General features: G+C 46.0%; 1 protein-coding gene across 2 annotated transcripts in view; it reads left to right on the top strand.

Moving 5' to 3' along the window:
- myo18ab (myosin XVIIIA b) overlaps positions 1-15,182 on the top strand; it is a 221,290-nt gene extending 206,108 nt beyond the window's left edge. For both annotated transcript variants that reach the window (XM_061878303.1, XM_061878302.1), the window contains 3 exons: positions 13,888-14,025; positions 14,712-14,897; positions 14,988-15,182. In XM_061878303.1, the coding sequence (XP_061734287.1) occupies positions 13,888-14,025; positions 14,712-14,897; positions 14,988-15,167 (504 nt within the window). In that variant the 3' untranslated portion in view covers positions 15,168-15,182. The remainder of the gene's footprint in view (positions 1-13,887; positions 14,026-14,711; positions 14,898-14,987) is intronic.
- The last annotated feature ends 399 nt before the right edge of the window (positions 15,183-15,581 follow it).

Below are 15,581 nucleotides of genomic sequence, written 5' to 3'. Positions count from 1 at the left end.
ATGAAGACGTGGTGGAAACAGCCATTGGGGAGTTGTTTCTAGAAGCCTGTATGAACACATGGTGGAAACAGCCATTGGGGAGTTGTTTCTAGAAGCCTGTATGAACACATGGTGGAAACAGCCATTGGGGAGGTGTTTCTAGAAGCCTGTATGAACACATGGTGGAAACAGTTATTGGGGAGTTGTTTCTAGAAGCCTGTATGAACACATGGTGGAAACAGCCATTGGGGAGTTGTTTCTAGAAGCCTGTATGAACACATGGTGGAAACAGTTATTGGGGAGTTGTTTCTAGAAGCCTGTATGAACACATGGTGGAAACAGCCATTGGGGCGTTGTTTCTAGAAGCCTGTATGAACACATGGTGGAAACAGTTATTGGGGAGTTGTTTCTAGAAGCCTGTATGAACACATGGTGGAAACAGCCATTGGGGAGTTGTTTCTAGAAGCCTGTATGAACACATGGTGGAAACAGTTATTGGGGAGTTGTTTCTAGAAGCCTGTATGAACACATGGTGGAAACAGTCATTGGGGAGTTGTTTCTAGAAGCCTGTATGAGCACATGGTGGAAACAGCCATTGGGGAGTTGTTTCTAGAAGCCTGTATGAACACATGGTGGAAACAGCCATTGGGGAGTTGTTTCTAGAAGCCTGTATGAACACAAGGTGGAAACAGCCATTGGGGAGTTGTTTCTAGAAGCCTGTATGAACATGTGGTGGAAACAGCCATTGGGGAGTTGTTTCTAGAAGCCTGTATGAACACATGGTGGAAACAGTCATTGGGGAGTTGTTTCTAGAAGCCTGTATGAAGACGTGGTGGAAACAGCCATTGGGGAGTTGTTTCTAGAAGCCCGTATGAACACGTGGTGGAAACAGCCATTGGGGAGTTGTTTCTAGAAGCCTGTATGAACACATGGTGGAAACAGTCATTGGGGAGTTGTTTCTAGAAGCCTGTATGAAGACGTGGTGGAAACAGCCATTGGGGAGTTGTTTCTAGAAGCCTGTATGAAGACGTGGTGGAAACAGCCATTGGGGAGTTGTTTCTAGAAGCCTGTATGAACACATGGTGGAAACAGCCATTGGGGAGTTGTTTCTAGAAGCCTGTATGAACACATGGTGGAAACAGCCATTGGGGAGTTGTTTCTAGAAGCCTGTATGAACACATGGTGGAAACAGTTATTGGGGAGTTGTTTCTAGAAGCCTGTATGAACACATGGTGGAAACAGCCATTGGGGAGTTGTTTCTAGAAGCCTGTATGAACACATGGTGGAAACAGCCATTGGGGAGTTGTTTCTAGAAGCCTGTATGAAGACGTGGTGGAAACAGCCATTGGGGAGTTGTTTCTAGAAGCCTGTATGAAGACGTGGTGGAAACAGCCATTGGGGAGTTGTTTCTAGAAGCCTGTATGAACACATGGTGGAAACAGCCATTGGGGAGTTGTTTCTAGAAGCCTGTATGAAGACGTGGTGGAAACAGCCATTGGGGAGTTGTTTCTAGAAGCCTGTATGAAGACGTGGTGGAAACAGTTATTGGGGAGTTGTTTCTAGAAGCCTGTATGAACACATGGTGGAAACAGCCATTGGGGAGTTGTTTCTAGAAGCCTGTATGAACACATGGTGGAAACAGCCATTGGGGAGTTGTTTCTAGAAGCCTGTATGAAGACGTGGTGGAAACAGCCATTGGGGAGTTGTTTCTAGAAGCCTGTATGAAGACGTGGTGGAAACAGCCATTGGGGAGTTGTTTCTAGAAGCCTGTATGAACACATGGTGGAAACAGCCATTGGGGAGTTGTTTCTAGAAGCCTGTATGAAGACGTGGTGGAAACAGCCATTGGGGAGTTGTTTCTAGAAGCCTGTATGAAGACGTGGTGGAAACAGCCATTGGGGAGTTGTTTCTAGAAGCCTGTATGAACACATGGTGGAAACAGCCATTGGGGAGTTGTTTCTAGAAGCCTGTATGAACACATGGTGGAAACAGCCATTGGGGAGTTGTTTCTAGAAGCCTGTATGAACACATGGTGGAAACAGTTATTGGGGAGTTGTTTCTAGAAGCCTGTATGAACACATGGTGGAAACAGCCATTGGGGAGTTGTTTCTAGAAGCCTGTATGAACACATGGTGGAAACAGCCATTGGGGCGTTGTTTCTAGAAGCCTGTATGAACACATGGTGGAAACAGTTATTGGGGAGTTGTTTCTAGAAGCCTGTATGAACACATGGTGGAAACAGCCATTGGGGAGTTGTTTCTAGAAGCCTGTATGAACACATGGTGGAAACAGCCATTGGGGAGGTGTTTCTAGAAGCCTGTATGAACACATGGTGGAAACAGTTATTGGGGAGTTGTTTCTAGAAGCCTGTATGAACACATGGTGGAAACAGTCATTGGGGAGTTGTTTCTAGAAGCCTGTATGAGCACATGGTGGAAACAGCCATTGGGGAGTTGTTTCTAGAAGCCTGTATGAACACATGGTGGAAACAGCCATTGGGGAGTTGTTTCTAGAAGCCTGTATGAACACAAGGTGGAAACAGCCATTGGGGAGTTGTTTCTAGAAGCCTGTATGAACATGTGGTGGAAACAGCCATTGGGGAGTTGTTTCTAGAAGCCTGTATGAACACATGGTGGAAACAGCCATTGGGGAGTTGTTTCTAGAAGCCTGTATGAACACATGGTGGAAACAGCCATTGGGGAGTTGTTTCTAGAAGCCTGTATGAACACATGGTGGAAACAGCCATTGGGGAGTTGTTTCTAGAAGCCTGTATGAACACATGGTGGAAACAGCCATTGGGGAGTTGTTTCTAGAAGCCTGTATGAACACAAGGTGGAAACAGCCATTGGGGAGTTGTTTCTAGAAGCCTGTATGAACATGTGGTGGAAACAGCCATTGGGGAGTTGTTTCTACAAGTCTGTATGAACACATGGTGGAAACAGCCATTGGGGAGTTGTTTCTAGAAGCCTGTATGAACACAAGGTGGAAACAGCCATTGGGGAGTTGTTTCTAGAAGCCTGTATGAACACGTGGTGGAAAAGGCCATTGGGGAGTTGTTTCTAGAAGCCTGTATGAAGACGTGGTGGAAACAGCCATTGGGGAGTTGTTTCTAGAAGCCTGTATGAACACATGGTGGAAACAGCCATTGGGGAGTTGTTTCTAGAAGCCTGTATGAACACATGGTGGAAACAGCCATTGGGGAGTTGTTTCTAGAAGCCTGTATGAACACAAGGTGGAAACAGCCATTGGGGAGTTGTTTCTAGAAGCCTGTATGAACACGTGGTGGAAATAGCCATTGGGGAGTTGTTTCTAGAAGCCTGTATGAACACATGGTGGAAACAGCCATTGGGGAGATGTTTCTAGAAGCCTGTATGAACACATGGTGGAAACAGCCATTGGGGAGTTGTTTCTAGAAGCCTGTATGAACACATGGTGGAAACAGCCATTGGGAGTTGTTTCTAGAAGCCTGTATGAACACAAGGTGGAAACAGCCATTGGGGAGTTGTTTCTAGAAGCCTGTATTAACACATGGTGGAAACAGCCATTGGGGAGTTGTTTCTAGAAGCCTGTATGAACACATGGTGGAAACAGCCATTGGGGAGTTGTTTCTAGAAGCCTATATGAACACATGGTGGAAACAGCCATTGGGGAGTTGTTTCTAGAAGCCTGTATGAACACATGGTGGAAACAGCCATTGGGGAGTTGTTTCTAGAAGCCTGTATGAACACAAGGTGGAAACAGCCTTTGGGGAGTTGTTTCTAGAAGCCTGTATGAACACATGGTGGAAACAGCCATTGGGGAGTTGTTTCTAGAAGCCTGTATGAAGACGTGGTGGAAACAGCCATTGGGGAGTTGTTTCTAGAAGCCTGTATGAACACATGGTGGAAACAGCCATTGGGGAGTTGTTTCTAGAAGCCTGTATGAACACATGGTGGAAACAGCCATTGGGGAGTTGTTTCTAGAAGCCTGTATGAACACATGGTGGAAACAGCCATTGGGGAGGTGTTTCTAGAAGCCTGTATGAACACATGGTGGAAACAGTTATTGGGGAGTTGTTTCTAGAAGCCTGTATGAACACATGGTGGAAACAGTCATTGGGGAGTTGTTTCTAGAAGCCTGTATGAGCACATGGTGGAAACAGCCATTGGGGAGTTGTTTCTAGAAGCCTGTATGAACACATGGTGGAAACAGCCATTGGGGAGTTGTTTCTAGAAGCCTGTATGAACACAAGGTGGAAACAGCCATTGGGGAGTTGTTTCTAGAAGCCTGTATGAACATGTGGTGGAAACAGCCATTGGGGAGTTGTTTCTAGAAGCCTGTATGAACACATGGTGGAAACAGCCATTGGGGAGTTGTTTCTAGAAGCCTGTATGAACACATGGTGGAAACAGCCATTGGGGAGTTGTTTCTAGAAGCCTGTATGAACACATGGTGGAAACAGCCATTGGGGAGTTGTTTCTAGAAGCCTGTATGAACACATGGTGGAAACAGCCATTGGGGAGTTGTTTCTAGAAGCCTGTATGAACACATGGTGGAAACAGCCATTGGGGAGTTGTTTCTAGAAGCCTGTATGAACACAAGGTGGAAACAGCCATTGGGGAGTTGTTTCTAGAAGCCTGTATGAACATGTGGTGGAAACAGCCATTGGGGAGTTGTTTCTACAAGTCTGTATGAACACATGGTGGAAACAGCCATTGGGGAGTTGTTTCTAGAAGCCTGTATGAACACAAGGTGGAAACAGCCATTGGGGAGTTGTTTCTAGAAGCCTGTATGAACACGTGGTGGAAAAGGCCATTGGGGAGTTGTTTCTAGAAGCCTGTATGAAGACGTGGTGGAAACAGCCATTGGGGAGTTGTTTCTAGAAGCCTGTATGAACACATGGTGGAAACAGCCATTGGGGAGTTGTTTCTAGAAGCCTGTATGAACACATGGTGGAAACAGCCATTGGGGAGTTGTTTCTAGAAGCCTGTATGAACACAAGGTGGAAACAGCCATTGGGGAGTTGTTTCTAGAAGCCTGTATGAACACGTGGTGGAAATAGCCATTGGGGAGTTGTTTCTAGAAGCCTGTATGAACACATGGTGGAAACAGCCATTGGGGAGATGTTTCTAGAAGCCTATATGAACACATGGTGGAAACAGCCATTGGGGAGTTGTTTCTAGAAGCCTGTATGAACACATGGTGGAAACAGCCATTGGGAGTTGTTTCTAGAAGCCTGTATGAACACATGGTGGAAACAGCCATTGGGGCGTTGTTTCTAGAAGCCTGTATGAACACATGGTGGAAACAGTTATTGGGGAGTTGTTTCTAGAAGCCTGTATGAACACATGGTGGAAACAGCCATTGGGGAGTTGTTTCTAGAAGCCTGTATGAACACATGGTGGAAACAGCCATTGGGGAGGTGTTTCTAGAAGCCTGTATGAACACATGGTGGAAACAGTTATTGGGGAGTTGTTTCTAGAAGCCTGTATGAACACATGGTGGAAACAGTCATTGGGGAGTTGTTTCTAGAAGCCTGTATGAGCACATGGTGGAAACAGCCATTGGGGAGTTGTTTCTAGAAGCCTGTATGAACACATGGTGGAAACAGCCATTGGGGAGTTGTTTCTAGAAGCCTGTATGAACACAAGGTGGAAACAGCCATTGGGGAGTTGTTTCTAGAAGCCTGTATGAACATGTGGTGGAAACAGCCATTGGGGAGTTGTTTCTAGAAGCCTGTATGAACACATGGTGGAAACAGCCATTGGGGAGTTGTTTCTAGAAGCCTGTATGAACACATGGTGGAAACAGCCATTGGGGAGTTGTTTCTAGAAGCCTGTATGAACACATGGTGGAAACAGCCATTGGGGAGTTGTTTCTAGAAGCCTGTATGAACACATGGTGGAAACAGCCATTGGGGAGTTGTTTCTAGAAGCCTGTATGAACACATGGTGGAAACAGCCATTGGGGAGTTGTTTCTAGAAGCCTGTATGAACACAAGGTGGAAACAGCCATTGGGGAGTTGTTTCTAGAAGCCTGTATGAACATGTGGTGGAAACAGCCATTGGGGAGTTGTTTCTACAAGTCTGTATGAACACATGGTGGAAACAGCCATTGGGGAGTTGTTTCTAGAAGCCTGTATGAACACAAGGTGGAAACAGCCATTGGGGAGTTGTTTCTAGAAGCCTGTATGAACACGTGGTGGAAAAGGCCATTGGGGAGTTGTTTCTAGAAGCCTGTATGAAGACGTGGTGGAAACAGCCATTGGGGAGTTGTTTCTAGAAGCCTGTATGAACACATGGTGGAAACAGCCATTGGGGAGTTGTTTCTAGAAGCCTGTATGAACACATGGTGGAAACAGCCATTGGGGAGTTGTTTCTAGAAGCCTGTATGAACACAAGGTGGAAACAGCCATTGGGGAGTTGTTTCTAGAAGCCTGTATGAACACGTGGTGGAAATAGCCATTGGGGAGTTGTTTCTAGAAGCCTGTATGAACACATGGTGGAAACAGCCATTGGGGAGATGTTTCTAGAAGCCTATATGAACACATGGTGGAAACAGCCATTGGGGAGTTGTTTCTAGAAGCCTGTATGAACACATGGTGGAAACAGCCATTGGGAGTTGTTTCTAGAAGCCTGTATGAACACAAGGTGGAAACAGCCATTGGGGAGTTGTTTCTAGAAGCCTGTATGAACACATGGTGGAAACAGCCATTGGGGAGTTGTTTCTAGAAGCCTGTATGAACACATGGTGGAAACAGCCATTGGGGAGTTGTTTCTAGAAGCCTATATGAACACATGGTGGAAACAGCCATTGGGGAGTTGTTTCTAGAAGCCTGTATGAACACATGGTGGAAACAGCCATTGGGGAGTTGTTTCTAGAAGCCTGTATGAACACAAGGTGGAAACAGCCTTTGGGGAGTTGTTTCTAGAAGCCTGTATGAACACATGGTGGAAACAGCCATTGGGGAGTTGTTTCTAGAAGCCTGTATGAAGACGTGGTGGAAACAGCCATTGGGGAGTTGTTTCTAGAAGCCTGTATGAACACATGGTGGAAACAGCCATTGGGGAGTTGTTTCTAGAAGCCTGTATGAACACATGGTGGAAACAGCCATTGGAGAGTTGTTTCTAGAAGCCTGTATGAACACATGGTGGAAACAGCCATTGGGGAGGTGTTTCTAGAAGCCTGTATGAACACATGGTGGAAACAGTTATTGGGGAGTTGTTTCTAGAAGCCTGTATGAACACATGGTGGAAACAGTCATTGGGGAGTTGTTTCTAGAAGCCTGTATGAGCACATGGTGGAAACAGCCATTGGGGAGTTGTTTCTAGAAGCCTGTATGAACACATGGTGGAAACAGCCATTGGGGAGTTGTTTCTAGAAGCCTGTATGAACACAAGGTGGAAACAGCCATTGGGGAGTTGTTTCTAGAAGCCTGTATGAACATGTGGTGGAAACAGCCATTGGGGAGTTGTTTCTAGAAGCCTGTATGAACACATGGTGGAAACAGCCATTGGGGAGTTGTTTCTAGAAGCCTGTATGAACACATGGTGGAAACAGCCATTGGGGAGTTGTTTCTAGAAGCCTGTATGAACACATGGTGGAAACAGCCATTGGGGAGTTGTTTCTAGAAGCCTGTATGAACACATGGTGGAAACAGCCATTGGGGAGTTGTTTCTAGAAGCCTGTATGAACACATGGTGGAAACAGCCATTGGGGAGTTGTTTCTAGAAGCCTGTATGAACACAAGGTGGAAACAGCCATTGGGGAGTTGTTTCTAGAAGCCTGTATGAACATGTGGTGGAAACAGCCATTGGGGAGTTGTTTCTACAAGTCTGTATGAACACATGGTGGAAACAGCCATTGGGGAGTTGTTTCTAGAAGCCTGTATGAACACAAGGTGGAAACAGCCATTGGGGAGTTGTTTCTAGAAGCCTGTATGAACACGTGGTGGAAAAGGCCATTGGGGAGTTGTTTCTAGAAGCCTGTATGAAGACGTGGTGGAAACAGCCATTGGGGAGTTGTTTCTAGAAGCCTGTATGAACACATGGTGGAAACAGCCATTGGGGAGTTGTTTCTAGAAGCCTGTATGAACACATGGTGGAAACAGCCATTGGGGAGTTGTTTCTAGAAGCCTGTATGAACACAAGGTGGAAACAGCCATTGGGGAGTTGTTTCTAGAAGCCTGTATGAACACGTGGTGGAAATAGCCATTGGGGAGTTGTTTCTAGAAGCCTGTATGAACACATGGTGGAAACAGCCATTGGGGAGATGTTTCTAGAAGCCTATATGAACACATGGTGGAAACAGCCATTGGGGAGTTGTTTCTAGAAGCCTGTATGAACACATGGTGATCACAGCCATTGGGAGTTGTTTCTAGAAGCCTGTATGAACACAAGGTGGAAACAGCCATTGGGGAGTTGTTTCTAGAAGCCTGTATGAACACATGGTGGAAACAGCCATTGGGGAGTTGTTTCTAGAAGCCTGTATGAACACATGGTGGAAACAGCCATTGGGGAGTTGTTTCTAGAAGCCTATATGAACACATGGTGGAAACAGCCATTGGGGAGTTGTTTCTAGAAGCCTGTATGAACACATGGTGGAAACAGCCATTGGGGAGTTGTTTCTAGAAGCCTGTATGAACACAAGGTGGAAACAGCCTTTGGGGAGTTGTTTCTAGAAGCCTGTATGAACACAAGGTGGAAACAGCCATTGGGGAGTTGTTTCTAGAAGCCTGTATGAAGACGTGGTGGAAACAGCCATTGGGGAGTTGTTTCTAGAAGCCTGTATGAACACATGGTGGAAACAGCCATTGGGGAGTTGTTTCTAGAAGCCTGTATGAACACATGGTGGAAACAGCCATTGGGGAGTTGTTTCTAGAAGCCTGTATGAACACGTGGTGGAAACAGCCATTGGGGAGTTGTTTCTAGAAGCCTGTATGAAGACGTAGTGGAAACAGCCATTGGGGAGTGTTTTCTAGAAGCCTGTATGAACACATGGTGGAAACAGTCATTGGGGAGTTGTTTCTAGAAGCCTGTATGAGCACATGGTGGAAACAGCCATTGGGGAGTTGTTTCTAGAAGCCTGTATGAACACATGGTGGAAACAGCCATTGGGGAGTTGTTTCTAGAAGCCTGTATGAAGACGTGGTGGAAACAGCCATTGGGGAGTTGTTTCTAGAAGCCTGTATGAACACATGGTGGAAACAGTCATTGGGGAGTTGTTTCTAGAAGCCTGTATGAACACATGGTGGAAACAGCCATTGGGGAGTTGTTTCTAGAAGCCTGTATGAAGACGTGGTGGAAACAGCCATTGGGGAGTTGTTTCTAGAAGCCTGTATGAACACAAGGTGGAAACAGCCATTGGGGAGTTTTTTCTAGAAGCCTGTATGAACATGTGGTGGAAACAGCCATTGGGGAGTTGTTTCTAGAAGCCTGTATGAACACATGGTGGAAACAGCCATTGGGGAGTTGTTTCTAGAAGCCTGTATGAACACGTGGTGGAAACAGCCATTGGGGAGTTGTTTCTAGAAGCCTGTATGAACACAAGGTGGAAACAGCCATTTGGGAGTTGTTTCTAGAAGCCTGTATGAACATGTGGTGGAAAAGGCCATTGGGGAGTTGTTTCTAGAAGCCTGTATGAAGACGTGGTGGAAACAGCCATTGGGGAGTTGTTTCTAGAAGCCTGTATGAAGACGTGGTGGAAACAGCCATTGGGGAGTTGTTTCTAGAAGCCTGTATGAACACATGGTGGAAACAGCCATTGGGGAGTTGTTTCTAGAAGCCTGTATGAAGACGTGGTGGAAACAGCCATTGGGGAGTTGTTTCTAGAAGCCTGTATGAACACGTGGTGGAAACAGCCATTGGGGAGTTGTTTCTAGAAGCCTGTATGAACACGTGGTGGAAACAGCCATTGGGGAGTTGTTTCTAGAAGCCTGTATGAACACATGGTGGAAACAGCCATTGGGGAGTTGTTTCTAGAAGCCTGTAAGAACACATGGTGGAAACAGCCATTGGGGAGTTGTTTCTAGAAGCCTGTATGAACACGTGGTGGAAACAGCCATTGGGGAGTTGTTTCTAGAAGCCTGTATGAACACGTGGTGGAAACAGCCATTGGGGAGTTGTTTCTAGAAGCCTGTATGAACACGTGGTGGAAACAGCCATTGGGGAGTTGTTTCTAGAAGCCTGTGTGAACACGTGGTGGAAACAGTCATTGGGGAGTTGTTACTAGAAGCCTGTATGAACACATGGTGGAAACAGCCATTGGGGAGTTGTTTCTAGAAGCCTGTATGAACACGTGGTGGAAACAGCCATTGGGGAGTTGTTTCTAGAAGCCTGTATGAACACAAGGTGGAAACAGCCATTGGAGAGTTGTTTCTAGAAGCCTGTATGAACACATGGTGGAAACAGTCATTGGGGAGTTGTTTCTAGAAGCCTGTATGAGCACATGGTGGAAACAGCCATTGGGGAGTTGTTTCTAGAAGCCTGTATGAACACGTGGTGGAAACAGCCATTGGGGAGTTGTTTCTAGAAGCCTGTATGAACACATGGTGGAAACAGTCATTGGGGAGTTGTTTTTAGAAGCCTGTATGAAGACGTGGTGGAAACAGCCATTGGGGAGTTGTTTCTAGAAGCCTGTATGAAGACGTGGTGGAAACAGCCATTGGGGAGTTGTTTCTAGAAGCCTGTATGAACACATGGTGGAAACAGCCATTGGGGAGTTGTTTCTAGAAGCCTGTATGAACACATGGTGGAAACAGCCATTGGGGAGTTGTTTCTAGAAGCCTGTATGAACACATGGTGGAAACAGTTATTGGGGAGTTGTTTCTAGAAGCCTGTATGAACACATGGTGGAAACAGCCATTGGGGAGTTGTTTCTAGAAGCCTGTATGAACACATGGTGGAAACAGCCATTGGGGAGTTGTTTCTAGAAGCCTGTATGAACACATGGTGGAAACAGCCATTGGGGAGTTGTTTCTAGAAGCCTGTATGAACACAAGGTGGAAACAGCCATTGGGGAGTTGTTTCTAGAAGCCTGTATGAACATGTGGTGGAAACAGCCATTGGGGAGTTGTTTCTAGAAGCCTGTATGAACACATGGTGGAAACAGCCATTGGGGAGTTGTTTCTAGAAGCCTGTATGAACACATGGTGGAAACAGCCATTGGGGAGTTGTTTCTAGAAGCCTGTATGAACACAAGGTGGAAACAGCCATTGGGGAGTTGTTTCTAGAAGCCTGTATGAACATGTGGTGGAAACAGCCATTGGGGAGTTGTTTCTAGAAGCCTGTATGAACACATGGTGGAAACAGCCATTGGGGAGTTGTTTCTAGAAGCCTGTATGAACACAAGGTGGAAACAGCCATTGGGGAGTTGTTTCTAGAAGCCTGTATGAACACGTGGTGGAAAAGGCAATTGGGGAGTTGTTTCTAGAAGCCTGTATGAAGACGTGGTGGAAACAGCCATTGGGGAGTTGTTTCTAGAAGCCTGTATGAACACATGGTGGAAACAGCCATTGGGGAGTTGTTTCTAGAAGCCTGTATGAACACATGGTGGAAACAGCCATTGGGGAGTTGTTTCTAGAAGCCTGTATGAACACGTGGTGGAAACAGCCATTGGGGAGTTGTTTCTAGAAGCCTGTATGAACACATGCTGGAAACAGCCATTGGGGAGATGTTTCTAGAAGCTTATATGAACACATGGTGGAAACAGCCATTGGGGAGTTGTTTCTAGAAGCCTGTATGAACACATGGTGGAAACAGCCATTGGGAGTTGTTTCTAGAAGCGTGTATGAACACAAGGTGGAAACAGCCATTGGGGAGTTGTTTCTAGAAGCCTGTATGAACACATGGTGGAAACAGCCATTGGGGAGTTGTTTCTAGAAGCCTGTATGAACACATGGTGGAAACAGCCATTGGGGAGTTGTTTCTAGAAGCCTATATGAACACATGGTGGAAACAGCCATTGGGGAGTTGTTTCTAGAAGCCTGTATGAACACATGGTGGAAACAGCCATTGGGGAGTTGTTTCTAGAAGCCTGTATGAACACAAGGTGGAAACAGCCTTTGGGGAGTTGTTTCTAGAAGCCTGTATGAACACATGGTGGAAACAGCCATTGGGGAGTTGTTTCTAGAAGCCTGTATGAAGACGTGGTGGAAACAGCCATTGGGGAGTTGTTTCTAGAAGCCTGTATGAACACATGGTGGAAACAGCCATTGGGGAGTTGTTTCTAGAAGCCTGTATGAAGACGTGGTGGAAACAGCCATTGGGGAGTTGTTTCTAGAAGCCTGTATGAAGACGTAGTGGAAACAGCCATTGGGGAGTGTTTTCTAGAAGCCTGTATGAACACATGGTGGAAACAGTCATTGGGGAGTTGTTTCTAGAAGCCTGTATGAGCACATGGTGGAAACAGCCATTGGGGAGTTGTTTCTAGAAGCCTGTATGAACACATGGTGGAAACAGCCATTGGGGAGTTGTTTCTAGAAGCCTGTATGAAGACGTGGTGGAAACAGCCATTGGGGAGTTGTTTCTAGAAGCCTGTATGAACACATGGTGGAAACAGTCATTGGGGAGTTGTTTCTAGAAGCCTGTATGAACACATGGTGGAAACAGCCATTGGGGAGTTGTTTCTAGAAGCCTGTATGAAGACGTGGTGGAAACAGCCATTGGGGAGTTGTTTCTAGAAGCCTGTATGAACACAAGGTGGAAACAGCCATTGGGGAGTTGTTTCTAGAAGCCTGTATGAACATGTGGTGGAAACAGCCATTGGGGAGTTGTTTCTAGACGCCTGTATGAACACATGGTGGAAACAGCCATTGGGGAGTTGTTTCTAGAAGCCTGTATGAAGACGTGGTGGAAACAGCCATTGGGGAGTTGTTTCTAGAAGCCTGTATGAACACATGGTGGAAACAGCCATTGGGGAGTTGTTTCTAGAAGCCTGTATGAACACGTGGTGGAAACAGCCATTGGGGAGTTGTTTCTAGAAGCCTGTGTGAACACATGGTGGAAACAGTCATTGGGGAGTTGTTTCTAGAAGCCTGTATGAAGACGTGGTGGAAACAGCCATTGGGGAGTTGTTTCTAGAAGCCTGTATGAACACATGGTGGAAACAGCCATTGGGGAGTTGTTTCTAGAAGCCTGTATGAAGACGTGGTGGAAACAGCCATTGGGGAGTTGTTTCTAGAAGCCTGTATGAACACGTGGTGGAAACAGCCATTGGGGAGTTGTTTCTAGAAGCCTGTATGAACACGTGGTGGAAACAGCCATTGGGGAGTTGTTTCTAGAAGCCTGTATGAACACAAGGTGGAAACAGCCATTGGGGAGTTGTTTCTAGAAGCCTGTATGAACTTGCTTGACTGTAGACATGGTGTTCAGGGGTTTACAGGCCTTACCAAACATATTGCTGGGTATTGTGGCCAAACAGCTCAATTTATTGTTTCAAAGTCAGACAGCCCTGTCACGATGTTCTTTCCAAGTGTATGTAGACTTTTGAGCAGGCCTGTAGATGAGGTGAAGTGGACATCTGAACAGGACGCCTCCCTGGGCAGATGTTCAGGACACGTGAATCCGGCAGGAAGTGTCAGGGAACTCTCAACTGGCCTGTGAATGCCTCCCGATGGCCTGGGAGGAGCTGGATGAAGAAATGCAGGAGACGCAAGTCTGGCTTTCTCTACTTTGCTGCCACCCCACCTGGGACAGGTGGAAGTAGATAGATGAATGGACTACAGTAGATCCTGTAGCAATTGAATAAAAATAGCATTTAGTAATACAGTTCAATCTTAAATGTAACCTACATCCTACACAACGAAACCAACTCCTGAGTGAAATAGGAGGACTTCCCCAACACATGTCATGCTCTGCGGGATGAATGATGAATGTTGAATGATGTCCACACTTTAGCTGTTGAAAAACATCTGTCATTATTATGTCACAGATGCAAGCCCTCCAGAGTCAGCTGGACTTCCAGGAGCAGTCCATGGTGGAGAAATCCCTGGTGAGCCGTCAGGAGGCCAAAAGCCGTGAACTGGAAACTAAGCTGGACTTTGAGAAGACCCAGGTCAAACGTCTGGAGGTGAGAGACAAAACCAGAGGAAGCTGCTAGGCATCAGAGAGAAGGAAGAAAACATGCTCCTTGCCCTCCCTCACACACACACAGTGCTCTTCAACCTTCTACTCACACCTTTACACACACACTGTACACTTGTAGTCACACACACACACACACACACACACACACACACACTGTACACTTGTAGTCACACACACACACTGTACACTTGTAGTCACACACACACACACACACACACACTGTACACTTGTAGTCACACACACACACTGTACACTTGTAGTCACACACACACACACACACACAGTACACTTGTAGTCAAACACACACACTGTACACGTGTAGTCACACACACACACACTGTACACGTGTAGTCACACACGCACACACTGTACACGTGTAGTTACACACACACTGTACACTTGTAGTCACACACACACACTGTACACGTGTAGTCACACACACACTGTACACTTGTAGTCACACACACACTGTACACACACTGAGGGCAACACACTTTCACCATGTCCTTGAACTTGTGCAGCCTGTTACAGGAGGGCAACACACTTTCACTATGTCCTTGAACTTGTGCAGCCTGTTACAGGAGGGCAACACACTTTCACCATGTGGTCAACTTGTATTGACATGCTGAGTTCCACACGACATTCTGAGCTCTCCGTTATTCCTTTCAGACCCTCGTAGCGCGTCTCAAGGAGAACTTGGAAAAAATGACAGAGGAACGAGACCAATGCAGTAGCAGCGAGATCCGGGATAAAGAAGCGAGCAAACGATTGCAAAGGCAGATACGCGACATGAAAGAGGAGATGAGTGAACTTGCCAAAAAGGAAGGAGAGGCCAGCCGCAAAAAGCACGAGCTGGTGAGGTCAATGCACGGAACTCAGCCCTAATCAAGTCCACCTACACATCTTCTCTTCAAATATTCATTTTGTCTCCTCTTTAATCCACAGGAAATGGACATTGAGAGCTTGGAAGCTTCAAATCAGAGTCTGCAGGCAGACCTAAAACTGGCCTTCAAACGGATTGGTGACCTCCAGGCTGCCATCGAGGACGAAATGGAGAGTGATGACAATGAAGACCTGATCAACAGGTACATTGACTTTCACACATTGATGACAATGAAGACCTGATCAACAGGTACATTGACTTTCACACATTGATGACAATGAAGACCTGATCAACAGGTACATTGACTTTCACACATTGATGACAATGAAGACCTGATCAACAGGTACATTGACATTCACACATTGATGACAATGAAGACCTAATCAACAGGTACATTGACATTCACACATTGATGACAATGAAGACCTGATCAACAGGTACATTGACTTTCACACATTGATGACAATGAAGACCTGATCAACAGGTACATTGACATTCACACATTGATGACAATGAAGACCTGATCAACAGGTACATTGACATTCACACATTGATGACAATGAAGACCTGATCAACAGATACATTGACATTCACACATTGATGACAATGAAGACCTGATCAACAGGTACATTGACATTCACACATTGATGACAATG

This window comes from Nerophis ophidion, linkage group LG18, assembly GCF_033978795.1.
Source record: "Nerophis ophidion isolate RoL-2023_Sa linkage group LG18, RoL_Noph_v1.0, whole genome shotgun sequence".
Classification (NCBI taxonomy): Eukaryota; Metazoa; Chordata; class Actinopteri; order Syngnathiformes; family Syngnathidae; genus Nerophis; species Nerophis ophidion.
Note: the sequence above shows the minus strand (reverse complement) of the source record. Positions and strands in the feature narration are given on the sequence as shown.